The sequence below is a fragment of the Anolis sagrei genome, chromosome 1, assembly GCF_037176765.1.
Source record: "Anolis sagrei isolate rAnoSag1 chromosome 1, rAnoSag1.mat, whole genome shotgun sequence".
Classification (NCBI taxonomy): domain Eukaryota; kingdom Metazoa; phylum Chordata; class Lepidosauria; order Squamata; family Dactyloidae; genus Anolis; species Anolis sagrei.
Genome location: NC_090021.1, coordinates 332,298,778 through 332,316,605, shown reverse-complemented (window position 1 = coordinate 332,316,605; position 17,828 = coordinate 332,298,778). Strand labels below are relative to the sequence as shown.

At 43.7% G+C, this 17,828-nt stretch overlaps 1 protein-coding gene across 1 annotated transcript in view; it reads left to right on the top strand.

Annotated features, from left to right (window-relative positions):
• Positions 1-442: 442 nt before the first annotated feature.
• Positions 443-17,828, top strand: part of PRKCH (protein kinase C eta) — a 141,353-nt gene continuing 123,967 nt past the window's right edge. The window contains exon 1 of the mRNA XM_067463054.1: positions 443-1,618. Coding sequence (XP_067319155.1) covers positions 1,259-1,618 — 360 coding nt within the window. The 5' untranslated portion in view covers positions 443-1,258. The remainder of the gene's footprint in view (positions 1,619-17,828) is intronic.

The window sequence follows — 17,828 nt, the reverse complement described above, 5'->3', positions numbered from 1 at the left end:
CATCCCAGAGTATCTGCCTAACCCAGATAATCTGGGATCAGATCCAGGGATATAGGGCATTGTAGATCCAGCCTTGGAAATAAGTGACTTGGATGACAAGATAAGAAGTTAGTGGAATGTTTTCAACATATGTCTTTAAGGTGGGTGGTTGGAAGTACATGTCAACTTTTCAAATTTCTTATTATATGACTATAGTTGAAAAAGTAACACACACATAAAAACATAGCTTAGAAACATGACTTGCTTGAACCACAATTCCTCAGCCTTCAAGGCCACTTTTTGGAGATAGCTTGTGTATGTATTGGCCATCATGAGCAGAACTTAGAAAACTTCCTTCCTTGGAGCGCAACTCCCAGACTCCCCCAGCCTAGCACAGCCTGTTGACATTTCCAATCTCTGGTCATCCATCAGATCTCAGTGGGCGAGTTCTGGAGAAGAGACACAAAGACTCATCTGATGTGTGCACTGCACCGGCTTCCACCCTGGATTTGGACAAGTCCCAGCAACTCCGCCTCTCCGCCTCCATGGCTCTTGGGCTCTTCACTCATCCCTCAGGTGTTTCCCTTGCTAAACAACCACTTCTCTCTCCTCCCTCCCCAAAGGAGTGGCAGCCCTTCTTGAAGCACACAGAAACCAGGAGAGAATAGAAGTCAAGAGAGAAGCAAAAGAGAGACGGAAAGCCTGGCCAGAGAAACATTTGAGTTGCTGTTGAATCCCACCCTCCTGTGGCTGCTGTGTGAGTTTGTGGCTTTGAGCAGCACAGCTGAGCGAAAACCTTTTCATTGCAGTCTCTTCCTGGATCGGAGAGCTGCTTGAGACAGAAAGAAAGAAAGGGAGAAAGAAAGAAAGAAGGGGGAGGAGGAAACCGAAGCTCTGTGTGAAACTGAGAACAACGAAGAAGGGTTTGGCTTGGTGTGCTGTGGGGCCAAGCCTACCACCAGAGGCCTTGGCACAACCTTGGAAGGTTCCCCCTTTTCACGAGCCCCAGAGGAAGCAAGAAAAAAAAAAGCACCAGTTTGTGCTCCGGCATGAAGTGACATGAAGTGAATCAGCAGCTCAGCTCCGTGGAAAGAGAAGGAAGAGCAGAGACTGGGACTGGGAGATTAAATACCCAGCAGCATGGCTCAGGGAGAACTGGTTATGGGTTGCCCTATCCCTTGAGGACCTCTGGATTCCTTGCCATCCCAGATCTGGTAGGACGCAGCTGCAGAAGAGTCCTCTTGGCATCCTTCCCTTTGCTCAGCAAAGGAGCACCACAATGTCCAACAGCATGAAGTTCAACGGATACATGAAGGTGCGCATCGGGGAGGCAGTGGGGCTCCAGCCCACCCGCTGGTCACTCCGGCACTCTCTCTTCAAGAAGGGCCACCAGCTGCTGGATCCCTACATCACAGTGAGCGTGGACCAGGTCCGAGTGGGGCAGACCAGCACCAAGCAGAAGACCAGCAAGCCCACCTACAATGAGGAATTCTGTGCTCCGGTGACCGATGGGAAACAGCTGGAGCTGGCCGTCTTCCATGACACCCCCATCGGCTACGATGACTTTGTGGCAAACTGCACGGTGCACTTCCATGAGCTGCTCCACATCACTGGCTCGGCTGATAGCTTTGAAGGATGGGTGAGTAGGGAAAAGAGGTTCCTGGGAGTTGTGGTTTCCTCCAGAGATGGTGTATCTGTGTTAGTGCACAATGTCCTAATCTGCTATTGCAGACTTTGTCAATTACTTCAGTAGCTCAGTTGTTCTCTTAGAGCAGTGGTTCTCAACCTTCCTAATGTCGCGACCCCTTGATACAGTTTCTCATGTTGTGGTGACCCCCAACCATAATATTATTTTTGTTGCTACTTCACAACTGTAATTTTGCTGCTGTTATGAATCGTCATGTAAGTATGCAAGATGTATTTTCATTCACTGGACCAAACTTGGCACAAATACCCAATATGCCCAAATTTGAATACTAGTGGGGTTGAGGGGAGGGAATGGTTTATTATTTGAGAGTTGTACTTGCTGGGATTTATAGTTCAACTACAATCAAAGAGCATTCTGATCTCCACCAATGATGGAACTGAACCAATCTTGGCACACAGGACTCCCATGACCTTCAGAAAACACTAGCAGGGTTTGGTGGGCATGGATCTTTAGTTTGGGAGTTGTAGTTCATCTACGTCTGTGAACTCAAACAATGATGGATCAGGACCAAATTTGGCACAAATTCTCAATATGCCCAAATGTGAACACTAGTGGAGTTTGGGGGAAATAGACCTTGGCATTTGGGAGTTGTATTTGCTGGGATTTATAGTTCACCTACAATCAAAGAGCATTCTGAACCCCACCAACAATAGAATTGGACCTAACTTTCCACACGTAACCAAGATGACCAAGAGAAAACACTGTGTTTTCTGATGGTCTTCGGCGACCCCTCAGACATCCTCTCACGACCCCCCCAGGGGTCCCGACCCCCAGGTTGAGAAACACTGTCTTAGAGGCATGGGCAAACTTTAGCCCTCCAGGTGTTTTGATCTTCAACTCCCACAATTCCTAACAGTGGGGGTTGAAGTCCAAAACACCTGGGGGACCAAAGTTTGCCCATACCTGTTCTATAAAATACCGATACCTGACATTAGCTATCGTTTATCAGTACTGCTAGAATTTTGGACTGACAGCATTACTTTGCTTGGTATGTCCTTTGGCCAAAGCTTGCATTAGAACTGCCTGGGAGATATTGGATGGCTTAAGGAGTGAATTGGAGGTTTTATTTAAAAGGATAATGGTTAGGAGCTGGGACAGGTGATGGCCGACAGGGAGCTCTGGTGTGGGCTGGTCCATGAGGTCACAAAGAGTTGGAAACGACTGAATGAATGAACAACAACAACAGAATACAAAACCCTAGTGATTGGGAGTCCTTTCACATAACACAATGTTATGATTCCAACTTTTGCTTGCCATGTCCACATTCAGTGAAATCCTTAGGTTTGCAATATATTTATTGAAGTACTAGCCGTCCCCTGCCATGCGTTGCTGTGGCCCAGTCTGTGTATATGTGTTTTGTATGTATATATATTTGTGTATATGTGTATTTATGTGTGTTTGCATATATATGTGTGTGGTTTTGTGCATACGTTGTAATGTATATTTTATGTTTTGGCTTTTTAAGTCTCTTCTGCTGTGTTTTATGAGTGTTGGCCTGATAGGTGTCTTGTGTCCAAATTTGGTGTCAGTTCATCCAGTGGTTTTTGAGTTATGTTAATCTCACAAACGAACATTACATTGGGTTATTGTAGGTTTTTCCGGGCCATATGGCCATGGTCTAGAGACATTCTCTCCTGACGTTTCGCCTGCATCTATGGCAAGCATCCTCAGAGGTAGTGAGGTCTGTTGGAAACTACCTCTGAGGATGCTTGCCATAGATGCAGGCGAAATGTCAGGAGAGAATGCCTCTAGACCATGGCCATATAGCCCGAAAAAACCTACAACAAACCAGTGATTCCGACCATGAAAGCCTTCGACAATACAATGAACATTACATTTTTATTGATATAGAATATATGCAAGAGTAATGGTGTCATTTGGACTATGGTTCCTTCTATGCTGCTCTATACCCCAGTTTCTGATCCTAGGTAATCTTATCCCAAATTATATTGCAGTAGGGACTCACATAATCCAGTTCAAAGCAGATAATCTGGGATCAGATCCTGGTATATAGTGCAATGCAGATCCAGCCTATATGACTCTGGAGACCAGAGTTCAATTCCTGCTCAGCCATGAAAACATTTTGGTTAACCTTAGGCAAATCACATTCCCTCATCCTCAGAGGAAGGCAAAGGCAAGCCTCTTCTGAACAAATCTTGACAAGAAAATCCTATCCTTAGTCAGAAATGATTTTAAGATACACAACAACAATACTTTGCCACCCAGCTAGCCAGAGAAGTCTAGTGCTCTTCCAAATTATGGTAGCCAAGATTGTTGTGAGTTTTCCAGGCTGCATAGCCATGTTCTAGAAGCATTCTCTCCTGATGTTTCACCCACATCTTCGGCAGGCACCTATGAGGATGCCTGCCGTAGATGTAGGTGAAATGTCAGGAGAGAATGCTTCTCAAAGATAACCAAATAGTCCAGGAAACTCACAACAACCCAGTGATTCCAGCCATGAAAGCTTTCGACAATATGGTAGCCAAGTGGTATCATACTGCTATAGTGATGTAGTGTGAAAGAGACACTGGAAAACATATTATCTTAATGGTGACACCTGGGAAAATGCATAAATGTTTGAATGAGGTTGATGTACTCAATAAATTGTCCGTCTAGTCCAGCATAGACTTCTTGAATGTCATGGTGCTGTCTTTCAAAAAGTTCATTTTGGGAAAGTTCATTATGTAGAATCTTCCACAGCCAATGAGCTGGTTTTACTTTAATCTTAATCCACTTTGTTGGGAGACAACTTGTCTAGTGTAGCCTCCACCATGGTATTCTTCAGATGTCTTCAGTGTCAACTCTCATCATAAGCCCTACACCCCACACCACCTGGCCAATGCTGCGGCATTTTAGTCAAAAAGTTGTTTTATGGATGACAGTTTCATGAATTTTCTAGCTATCTTGCTGTGGGATTCTGGGAAGCTGTCATCATAAAATTAGTTTTCCAAACTAACTTGTAATTGCCAGCGAAATCCCTTGGAAGAACTCATATGCTTAACAGAAACTTTATGGGCAATTGCACTATATCTCGTGCATTAGATCAGTGTTCCTTAACCTTCCTAATGCCGTGACCCCTTAATACAGTTCCCCATGTTGTGTTGACCCCCAACCAGAACATTATCTTCTTTGCTACTTCATAACAGTAATTTTGCTACTGTAATGAATCGTAATGTAAATATCTGATATGCAGGATGGCGTTTTTCATTCACTGGACCAAATTTGGCACAAATACCCGATACGCCCAAATTTCAATACTGGTGGGGTTGAGGGTGGGAGTTGATTTTGTCATTTGTTGACATCAGGCAGGCGCCCTCCCTTATGTCTTTTCGTAAGAGCCTAAAGACATGGCTAATTGAGAAGGCATTTAACTGAGCGTACATTAACTGGTAATGACAACTGGAACGGAATATGGATTATGAGTTTGGTTATGATTCTACGATAAGACGGAGCGGATTATTTTAGTGTAATTATATTAGTGTGTATTAGCGATATGTTGATTTTTTGTTGTGCTTTATTGTAAACTGTCTTTTATATGTTGTACACCGCCGTAAGTCGCCCTAGGGCTGAGAACGGCGGTCAACAAATGCAGCAAATAAATAAAATAATAAATGAATTTGGGAGTTGTAGTTGCTGGGATTTATAGTCACCTACAATCAAAGAGCATTTTGAATTCCACCAACAATGGAATTGAACCAAATTTGGTGCAGAGAACTCCCATGACCAACAGAAAATACTGGAAGGGTTTGGTGAGCGTTGACCTTGAGTTTTGGAGTTATAGTTCACCTACATCCAGAGTGCTCTGTGGACTCAAACATCTAGACCAAACTTGGCACAAATACTCAACGTGCCCAAAAATGAACACTGGTGGAGTTTGGGAAACTAGACCTTGACATTTGGGGTTGTAGTTGTTGGGATTTATAGTTCATCTACAATCAAAGAGCATTTTGAACCCCACCAACAATAGAATTGGGCCAAACTTTCCACACAGAATCCCCATGACCAACAGAAAATAGTGTGTTTTCTTATGGTCTTTGGTGACCCTTCTGACACCCCCTCGCAATCTCCCCCAGTGGTCCCAACATTAGATGATATTGCTTCAAAGCACTATCTTAATTATCATGGTTAATAAAAGTTGCTAGACTGATGTTGCTGCCTATGTAGTAGCTATTGTCACACCTTATGGGTGTGGCTTTATTGTCTGTTGTGAAAAGCCTTCCATGTGCCAACCTTAACTCCAATGGGAGCCTTTTAGAGTAGCATCTGTCCTATGACACCTTCCAGATGTATTGGACTACAAATTCCATCAGTCACAAACTACAGAGCCAGGAATTCTGGGCATTGCAGTTCCAGATATCCAAAGCATCTTAATTTGAGTCAAGCTAGTCTAGTGTTTATATACAGCATTTGGTACTCTGCGTTTTTATCAAGGGTTCATCTACATTATTAAATTAATTCAATTTAACACCACTTTAAATACCATGGCTTAATTCTGTGGAATCATGGGAGTTGTAGTTTGGTGAGGCAGTAGAACTCTTGTGAAGAGAAAGCTAAAAACCATGCCAAACTCCTATGATACTATAGCACTGAGACACGGTAGTTAAAGTGGTGTCAAACCCCATTAATTCAACAGTATAGATGCCCCCATAGACTTCTGGAGGACTAATGCTTGAAAGGACCAAAGGTAGTGTGTGCACAACTTGCTAGTCCATCAGAATATATTTTTTTCTAACTCAGGGTTTGTGCCTCTTGAACTAGGAATGTAATGCTCTACAGATTTATTATTTGGTCGCCATGTTCATTCTGTGCTTTCTATAAAACACTACTGCAATTATTAAAACTTTTTGGGTTGTTAACCAGACCCTGCTTGAACTTTGGCTGGAATACCATCCCTGTATGGTTGGAAGGTTTATGTATTGCCCAAGTAAAGGATCTGTTAGAGAACAATATTGTAAAATCAGCAGCCATGCATGTCTAATAAGGGAGTGGAGACTTGCACTTATTGATGTATTGATAAGAAACTCTGAAGGAAAAGGCATGTCTTCATTCCAAGACGTCGGATTGATTTCTTTGATGAGCTGTTGTGGGAAAGAGGCTGGAAACTACCAAGGAGGAATCCTAGTGATTGAAACCCTGTAGCTTCCAAGTACACCTTGACCAAAGGAAACAGAATTACCACTGACCAGAAATCAATGAGGCCAGTTAATGAAGAGAGAAGGTAGGAGCAGTTTTGCCAGACAGGTGAGAGCCACACTGGGGCCATGGAAATGCCCTATTGTCTGGATTATCAATGCAAGTATTCCTCATCCCTATTTCAAAAGCTCTCTGCAAAGCATTTATCCACAGCTTTGGCAAAAACGTTGTGTCCTTTTTTCAACTGCTTGACAGAAAAAGAGAAAGAAGAAACTGAGGCTAGATCTACCCTTCCATATAATCAAGTTCAGAATGCAGATTAGCTGCATTGAATTGGACTGTATTACAATGTAGACAAGTGGTTCCCATCCTTTTTTTTGACCACTTGACCAGGGCCCACTTTGACCAGGAGCCACTTTGACGAGGGACCACTTTGACCAGGGACCACTTGACCAGGGACCACTTTGACCAGGGACCACATGACTAGGGGCCACTTTGACCAAGGGCCAGTTTGACCAGGGACCACTTTGACCAGGGACGACATGACCAGGGGCCATTTGAACAGGGACCACTTTGACCAGGGAACACATGACCATGCCAGTTTGATCAGGGGCCAGTTTGATCAGGGGCCAGTTTGACAAGGGACCACTTTGACCAGGGACCACTTGACCAGGGGCCACTTTGACCAGGGGCCAGTTTGATCAGGGGTCAGTTTAACAAGAGACAACTTTGACCAGGGGCCACTTTAACCGGGGACTCCTTTGACCAGGGGCCACTTTGACCAGGGGCAACTTGGCCAGGGACCACTTTGACCAGGGACCACTTTGACCAGGGACCACTTTGACCAGGGACGACATGACCAGGGGCCATTTGACCAGGGACCACTTTGACCAAGGAACACATGACCATGCCAGTTTGATCAGGGGCCAGTTTCACAAAGGACAACTTTGACCAAGGACCAATTGACCAGGGCCCACTTTGACCAGGGACCACATGACTAGGAGCCACTTTGACCAGGGACTACTTTGACCAGTGACTACTCTCCAACATTAGTATCGAAAGGGTTAGGAATCGTTTTTTGGTCAACTTTAGATTTGGTTTGGTTATTTGGGGTGCTAATTCGGAAAATTGCATTGGTTAGACCACATCAGCTCTAGTTTCTGATACAAAACATTTTCCATCAAGTAGTCGCCATCTGCTCATCCACAGAAAACCATATGTAATAAACTAGAGTAACTGACCTTATTTTACGCTTCGCTATCCATGAAATAAAGGAAGTGTCCCCTATAATTCTGCTCCAGCCATATATTCAAGATTGACTTCTGACTTTCGGAAGGGACTCACTCTAAATGGGCACCAAGAAGGCTGAGAGGGGGCATGATAGCAATGTTCCAATGTTTGAAAGGATGTCACATTGAGGAGGGGAGGTGTCTCAGGAAAATCTAAAATAAGCAGCAATCCCTTCCACTCTGAAGATGCCCCTTTCTGACGCTTTGAAGGAAAGTGTCAAAAAGATATCGACATCATTTTCCTACCAAGACATTAAAAAAGTCCAGACACAGTATCGTGAACAGAGGAGGTTGATGCTTCTTTTAGCTTCTCCCTGGATGGAATGAGCTCTCACCTTTTGGTACTCTACTCAGAGAAAGGGATATTTACTTTTTTTATGTAAGAATTAATTCTGTAACTTAATTGCTATGAGTACAGTGGTGAAAGGCCTTTTTGAATGCTCCAAAATAGCACTGACTCCAACTCTCCCAACTCTCCCCTTTCTGCAGAATGACCCTTGGCTTATTCACAGGTCATGTCAAAATCCATAACTTTGGCTCCCAAACTTGCCCTCGACTTATACATGAAGTTGACTTGTGCACTACTCAAGGAATCATGGAGTTGGAAGAAATCTCAAGGCCCTTGTAGTCTGACCTTCTGTTGTGCATAAATACACTATTAAAGCATTCTTGAAAGATGGCCATCAGTCTTTCTTTAAAGATCCCCAATGATGGAGAGTCTGAAGGACTTTGTGATCAAGGGTCTGGAGAACAAGCTCTATAAGAAGTGGATTAAAGAGCTGGGCATGTCTAACCTGCAGAAGAGAAGGCTGAGAGGAGACATGATGGATCAAGATGTGAGGGGAAGTCATAGGGAGGAGGGAGCAAGCTTGTTTTCTGCTGCCCTGGAGACTAGGACACAATGGAACAATGGCTTCAAACTAATGTTCCACCTGAACATTAGGAAGAACTTCCTGAATGTGAGAAGTGTTCAGCAGTGGAACTCTCTGCCCCGGAGTGTAGTGGATGCTCCTTCTTTGGAGGCTTTTAAACAGAGGCTGGATGGTCATCTGTCACAGGTGCTTTGAATGCGATTTTCCTGATTCTTGGCAGAATGGGGTTGGACTGGATGGCCCACGAGGTCTCTTCCAACTCCAGGATTCTGTGATTTTATTCCACTGTCATACAGCTCTTTTTAAAATCACAGAGTTGGAAGAGACCTCATGGGCTATCCAGTCCAACCCCCTATCAAGAAGTAGGAAAATTGCATTCAAAGCACCCCCAACAGATGGCCATCCAGCCTCTGTTCAAAAGCCTCCAAAGAAGGAGCCTCCACCACACTCCAGGCAAAGAGTTCCACTGCTGAACAGCTCTCACAGTCAGGAAGTGCTTCCTAATGTTCAGATGGAATCTCCTTTCTTGTAGTTTGAAGCCACTGTTCCGCGTCCTAGTCTCCAGGGCAGCAGAAAACAAGCTTGTTCCCTCCTCTATTTTTTTTTGGTCGTGTCAGGAGCTACCTGAGAAACTGCAAGTCGCTTCTGGTGTAAGAGAATTGGCCGTCTGCAAGGCCGTTGCCCAGGGGATGCCCGGATGATTTGATGTTTTTATCATCCTTGTGGGAGGCTTCTCTCATGTCCCCGCATGAGGAGCTGGAGCTGATAGAGGGAGCTCATCCGCCTCTCCCCGGGTTTGAACCTGCGACCTGTCGGTCTTCTGTCCTGCCGGCACAGGGGTTTACCCACTGCACCACTGGAGGCTCCCCTTCTCTCTATGATTTCCCCTCACATATTTATTCATGGCCCTCATCATGCCTCCTCTCAGCCTTCTCTTCTTCAGGCTAAACATGCCCAGCCCTTTAAGCCAATCCTCATAGGACTTGTTCTCTAGACCCTTGATTATTTTAGTCGCCCTCCTCTGGACACATTCCAGCTTGTCAATATCTCTCATCAATTCTTCTTAACATTTAGGTGGAATCTCTTTTCTTTCATTTGATGATTTCAACTCTATGGAGAAGCATAAAATAAACATATTCCATCTCCAACATGTTGTTTCTTCAGGTATTTAAGGATGGTCCATACTTCACTTCTACATCTTCTCCAAGTTCCTCATACAGTTTGAACCTCACATACTTTACCTTTTCCTATAGTTTTAGTGGGCTCCTCCAGATATTGCAAATGTGTTTGGAACCTGAACAGAAATAACATTTCTGGGGTTTATTCTGAAATTCCCAGTAGTAGCTGCAACATTTTTATTGGAACTCTCAAGTAAGTTACTTTGTCATTGCAAAACATGTTGGTACACTGGCATAATGGTGCTTTTGGAGCACAGGGTCCACAATCCACCTTTACCCAGAAGTGGAAATTGCAAAATGGGGCAAAACCCAGAGAGCATTCATACTTCTTTGGAAGACCATGATATTCACTTTTCCACTTCTCCTTCTTATAAATTCCTTCCTTCACTTCCTCATCCTCCAAATGCACAGTTTGACCAGGCATGCTGTTACTCCTTGTTGAGCTGCATTTTATATCAATGAGTCATGGAAGCAATTTGAATTAAGGAGCCCCATAGGCCTATCCCATCCCCAACTCCAATGCAGGGAATCTAGATAGTCTAGATCAGGCCTGAGCAAACTTTGGTCCTCCAGGTATTTTGGACTTCAACTCCCACAATTCGGAATTGTGGGGGTTGAAGTCCAAAACACCTGGAGGACCAAACTTTGCCCAGGCCTGATCTAGAGTCTAGACACAACATGTGTACAACTACCATGCCAGACTACACAGGGAAGCCATTGAAATCCACAAGCATGTGGACAATTTCAACAAAATGGAGGAAACCATGAAAATGAACAAAATATGGCTACCAGTATTAAAAAAAACTCTAAAATCTGGACAGTAAATTAAGAGGAACACTTAAAAAGCAGGGGAATTCTAGACAGGAAGCAATCAGAGTCAGCTAACACCTCCCAACAAAGGATTCCCCCAGGGAGCAACCAGCCAGGCTTTGAAGCTGCAAGGCCATTCAATCAAGGTGCTCAGTCACACTTGCCTCAAACAGACAAGAGTTCTTTCTTCCTCCCTGGACATTCCACAGACCTCACAACCTCTAAGGATGTCTGCCATAGATGTGGGTGAAATGTCAGGAGAGAATGCTTCTCAAACATGACCATACAGGCTGGAAATCTCACAGCAAGCCTGTGTACTTATAGTTCACATTTTAATTGCTTTATTCGTTCAGGAAAGTACCCTTAATACAGAAAACGTAGCTTTAATTCTGAGCGGAATGAAGCTGTTAAACTATTTTTTGCATCATTTTTGCACTAGCTGATCTTAATGTACGGAAACCACTACGCTTTGAAGAGGTGTGAACAAATAATATAGAAACTTGGTGTGAAATGGAGGGGGTTATGTGGTGAAGCTATGTGGTATTCAGTTCAGGACAAGCAAAAGAGCATCTTTCTATGCAGAATTAAAATGTATTTATTCTCTTCCTTGCCACACATTTGACTATTATTACTATTTTACTGTATTTATAGATGAGTCCACAGCAGACACTCTGCTGGCTGTTGTATTGGATCACACGTCAGACACTTCCCAAGTGTTTAGGACTGTGTGTTGTATTGGTGAATAATGCGTGCAGATCCCAGTAAGGTGGCCTTTTGCAGCTGGCAGATGGAAATATTGTCAGCGCTGATTGTGTTTAAGTGCAGGCCAAGGTCTTTAGGCACTGCACCCAATGTGCCGATCACCACTGGGACCACCTTGACTGGCTTGTGCCAGAGTCTTTGCAGTTCGATCTTTAAATCCTCATATTGTGTCAGCTTTTCCAGTTGTTGCTCTTCAATCCTGCTCTCACCTGGGATTGCAACATCAACAATCCATACTTATTATTATTATTATTATTATTATTATTATTAATATATTTTACATGCCCCTCCTCATGGCTCAAGGTGGGTTACAGAATAATTAAAACACATAAACATTGTAAAAAGTCCACAGTTTCATATATTAAAATATATTTCTATAAAATGTCATTTTTATCTCTTGATTGATACACAAAATAATGACAGGTAGGTGCATGTGCATGGATTTCATAGGGTTTCTTAGGCAAGGAATATTCAAAAGGCAGCTTTGCCAGTTCCTTCCTCTGAACTGTAGCATTTAACATTCATGGTGTCTCCCATCCAAGCACTATCCTTCGACAAGGCCTTCAACAAGGTCCCCCATGACCTTCTGGCAAGGAAACTAGTCCAATGTGGGCTAGGCAAAACTACGGTGAGGTGGATCTGGAACTGGTTAAATGGACGAATCCAGAGGGTGCTCACTAATGCTTCCTCTTCATCCTGGAAAGAAGTGACGAGCGGAGTGCCGCAGGGTTCCGTCCTGGGTCCGGTCCTGTTCAACATCTTTATTAATGACTTAGATGAAGAGTTAAAAAACATGATCATCAAGTTTGCAGATGACACCAAATTGGGAGGGATAGCCAATACTCCAGAGGACAGGAGCAGGATTCAAAACGATCTTGACAGATTAGAGAGATGGGCCAAAACTAACAAAATGAAGTTCAACAGTGACAAATGCAAGATACTCCACTTTGGCAGGAAAAACGAAATGCAAAGATACAGAATGGGGGACGCCTGGCTCAAGAGCAGTATGTGTGAAAAAGATCTTGGAGTCCTTGTGGACAACAAGTTAAACATGAGCCAACAATGTGATGTGGCGGCAAAAAAAGCCAATGGGATTCTGGCCTGCATCAATAGGAGCATAGTGTCTAGATCTAAGGAAGTAATGCTACCCCTCTATTCTGCTTTGGTTAGACCACACTTGGAATATTGTGTCCAGTTCTGGGCACCACAATGCAAGAGAGATATTGACAAGCTGGAATGTGTCCAGAGGAGAGCGACTAAAATGATCAAGGGTCTGGAGAACAAGCCCTATGAGGAGCGGCTTAAGGAGCTGGGCATGTTTAACCTGAAGAAGAGAAGGCTGAGAGGAGATATGATAGCCATGTATAAATATGTGAGAGGAAGCCACAGGGAGGAGGGAGCAAGCTTGTTTTCTGCTTCCTTGGAGACAAGGACGCGAAACAATGTCTTCAAACTACAAGAGAGGAGATTCCATCTGAACATGAGGAAGAACTTCCTGACTGTGAGAGCCATTCAGCAGTGGAACTCTCTGCCCCGGAGTGTGGTGGAGGCTCCTTCTTTGGAAGCTTTTAAACAGGGGCTGGATGGCCATCTGTCAGGGGTGATTTGAATGCAATATTCCTGCTTCTTGGCAGGGAGTTGGACTGGATGGCCCATGAGGTCTCTTCCAACTCTTTGATTCTATGATTCTATTATTCTATCCAAGGCTGATCCTGCTTAGCTTCCAAGATCAATCTGGACCTAGTGCCTTTAGGGCAGGCAAGGGCAAACTTCGGCTCTCCAGGTGTTTTGGACTTCCACAATTCCTAACAGCCGGTATACTGGATTAGTTTTCATCCAATAGGTCTCTTTTAAGGGTTATATGACAGTAGACTAAAATACCTTGCAAAATAGTGAACCTTTCTTCATCAGAAGTCTTTAAACAGAGGTTAGATTGTTACTCTCCACCTTTCCCCCAATTTAGGACTCAATGCAGCTTTCAATTTAAAACAAGGATGATATAACTAGAACCAATGGTCCCATTCAGTTCTAAGATTTGTTTTATTTTATTCTTTTATATTTTGGCTTTCCTCCAGTAATTGGGCTCCGTGCAGCTAACTACAAATGCTGCTCATATAATCCATTTCAAAGCAGATAATCTGGGGTCGGATCCTGGGATATAGAGCAGTATAGATCCAGCCTGAGAGTTGATGTCCCAAACAATTGGAGGACCAAAGTTTCCATTGCAGTAAAATATGAAGCCAAGCAGTGGTTATATGCATCCTTGTGTACACTGAATCTTTAGTGGCAAAAAATATGCTTTTACAGGAGGAGCGAGCCATAAATCATAGCCTTCAAATATAAACTGCTCAAATGGAGAACAATTATCCTTGGAGGCAGTAGAAGAGAAGCGCTGACCCTACTATAAAGTTTGGAAAACTTGTTTATTTAAAGCAAGGATGAGCTACATGCAGCCTTATTCATCCCCCCCCTCTCTCTTTTTGTAGTTTATACAGCTTTTGCATCACCAAGTTATGGTCACACAGTAGTCTTAGGTGTGGCAGTGAGACGCTAAACAAGGGACACCGGGGTGCACACAGCTTGTTCTCCAAGAAAAATAATGTCAACCCCGTAGCCAAGGGGGCAGTTTAGGAGTTCAAACCACTTCAAAAAAATTTCAGGTCAAAAAAACTTGGTTTACTCATGAATTTTAACTGGTCAACCAAATCTCCATGTCAAAAATAAGAGAAGCAAAAACTAGAGTCTCTCCAGAAGAAGCAAGCACTATCTCAACCAAATTTTGATTATTCACACTATCATTTCTAGCAATTTGCATTGCAATAGCTGACATAGTGGAAGATGCCAAAATATGGTAGCTTGCAGGCAAGGCCTAAGGTGTGGGATGGGGAGGATTGGGTTGACCTGGATTGCAGGTGAAAACTGAGGAAACTGTGGAAACTGAAGTTTCTACCACTGGTTCGTCTAATCCAAGCCCTTCCAAACAAACAATGGTACAGGAGCAAAGAGAAGAAGCTGTGTCATAGAATCCTAGAGTTGGAAGAGACCTTGTGGGCCAACTAGTCCAATCCCATTCTGCCAAGAAGCAGGAAAATTGCATTCAAAGCACCCCCAACAGATGGCCATCCAGCATCTGTTTAAAAGCCTCCAAAGAAGGAGCTTTCACCACACTTTGAGGCAGAGAGTTCCACTGCTGAACAGTTCTCACATTCAGGAAGTCCTTCCTCATGTTCAGGTGGAATCTCCTTTCCTGTAGTTTGAACCCATTGTTCCACGTCCTAGTCTCCAGAGCAAAAGAAAGAAAGCTTGCTCCCTCCTCCCTATGACTTCCCCTCACATCTTTATACATAGCCATCATTTCTCCTCTCAGCCTTCCCTTCTGCAGGCTAAACATACCCAGCTCTTTAAGCCACTCCTCATAGGGCTTATTCTCCAGACCTTTGATCATTTTAGTCACCCTCCTCTGGACACATTTCAGCTTAGAGTCAATATCTCTCTTGAATTGTGGTGCCCAGAATTGGACACAATATTCCAGGTGTGGTCTGACCAAAGCAAAGTAGAGGGGTAGCATGACTTCCCTGGATCTAGACACTAGACTCCTATTTATGCAGGCCAAAATCCCATTGGTTTTTTTTTAGCTGCCATGTTACATTGTTGGCTCATGTTTAACCTGTTGTCCACAAGGACTCCAAGATTCTTTTCACACCTACTGCTGTCAAGCTAGGTATCGTCCCCCATTCTGTATCTTTACATTTCATTTTTTCTTCCTTTGCATATTTCACTGGACTTTATGAACAAGACTATTTCTGATGACCAAGTGAAAGCTCATTTAGTCCAAAATCTACAAACTCCATTGCCAGGATATGTATTTCCTGTGGATTAGAAGAGACATCCAAGATTTCCACCCAAATGGTTCAGCAGATTTTCCTGGTTTGCCTTCTCATTTCACCTGCAAGGCTCACTCTGTAAGGATAGTGTAGTGTTTTGAGAAGAAGTTGGGAGTAAAGGTGGTCATCAGAAGCTTGGTACATTGGTTGCTAAACCATTTGTGTGATGGGAAAATGCAATGGCAGTTTTCAATAGACACCAAAAAACAGTGTGCCACCAGAACAACTTGTGCTTGGTTGAAAACTTCTTGCTAATTCACAGTGGAAAACGTCTTGATGATAAAGGAAATAAGAAGAAAGCAGAAGAAAACAGAAAGAAATGTCATCCAGTTATGGAAACTATTACCCTTTGTGGCCGAAAAGAACTGGCTTGAAGAGGGAGCTATGATTCAGGACCAATGACCTATGAAGAACCTTTGCACAATGATGGTAATTTCAGGGCCTTGTTGAGCTCTTGTGCCAGATCAGGAGACACTGACCTGAAAAGTCATCTCAGGGGAGAAAAAGTTTCAACCCCTCCCAATTTTTTTTCTGGCTATGGGCCTGTGTACAGACAGCCCTCCTGGTCTTATGAGCATAGGATCTTCATGAATGTGCAAGTTTAAAATATCTTTTTTAATCGGAGAAAGCACTTCTCTCTTGAACTTCGCACTTCCCAAATAGATTGGACTACAATTGCCATCATCCCCCTCCAGTGTAGTAATTACTTGCTCTGTCTGAAGATAGTAGTTAGAGCTTTGGATGCAGCTCATTGTGCCAGTGGGAGTTTGTGCACACCCTTTGAGAGCAGCCCCAACTACAGAATATTCATCCAGATGAGATGTCACTAAGGCATGTACCTTATTTAAGGGACATGAAGGTACAAAGTCATAAAGTTTGCTCACTGGAGACTGCTGATTTAAGATATTAATTATGGCACCCTCTTCTTTCAGAATATTAACCAGTGCATAAACCTGGATATTTTGCCACCGCCCCCCCCCCCCCCCAGTGGTGCAGTGGGTTAAACTGCTGAACTTGCTGACTGAAATGCTGGCAGTTCAGATTCAGGGAGCAGGGTGCGCTCACATTGTTAGCCCCAGCTTCTGCCAACTTAGCATTTCAAAAACATGCAAATGTGAGTAGATCAATAGGTACCGCTCAGGCAGGAAGGTAACGGCACTCCATGCAGTCATGACCTTGGATGCATCTATGGGCACTTACTTACTTACTTACTTAAGCGATCCTTCATAGCTCGAGGATGATTATCTTCCAGGTATTGTGTCTTGGCTGTGAGTCCGTAGGTGACTGTGGGGCCCTATTCTTGATTCGCATGTTCTCTCACAGTGAGGACATCAGTTTCCAAATAGAAGGTGGTCCTGGTCAGGGTTGGCTTGACGTGTCTTCCTCTTGGTACATTTCCCCTTTCACCCTCCATTCGTGCCTCTTCAAATTCTACAGCACCGCTGGTCACAGCTGACCTCCAGTTAGAGCACTCAAGGGCCAGGGCTTCTCAGTTCTCAGTATCTATGCCACAGTTTTTGAGGTTGGCTTTAAGCCCATTTTTAAAATCTCTTTTTCTGTCCACCAACATTCCGTTTTCCATTCTTGAGTTCTTTGGGACAACGCTGGCTTAGAAATGGAGATGAGCATCACCCCCCAAAGTTGGACATGGCTAGACTTAATGTCTAGGGAAAACCTTTACCTTAACATTTAAAGCCTGGATGGCTTTTGGGAATATGCTGATGCTTTTTCACTTTCAACAAATATAATTCCAATGGGTCAGATAAATAAGGAAAACTATTTTCCTTTGAGTTGTTAGAGGCTTGTTGCCTGCCTGCATCCCTCCTCATTGGCCCCTTAGCTCTCTTTGGTATAGAAGTGTCTGTGGTTTATTGTGACATTTGAAGTTGAAGGAGCAACCTTGCCTCTTATCACTTCTTCTCATCACTGTCTCCATGAGGGTAGTAAACAGCAGATAAAAAAGTTAAGCCTTCGTGTACATTAGGGATGTGTGTGAAGCTGGTTGGTCTGGATTGCACCAGATCGACAAATTGGGTTGTTCACACGTGACTCATGGAGATAGTCACGTGGCATGGAGAAAGGGATGGTTTGAAGATAAGAAGACTGTTTTGATTCATAGGCTGATTGGGCTACATGTCCTGGTCAGATGTGGTTGTATTCTGGACTGCAGCTCCCATCATGCAGACCCCATTGAGGAGCAACTTAATAGGGAT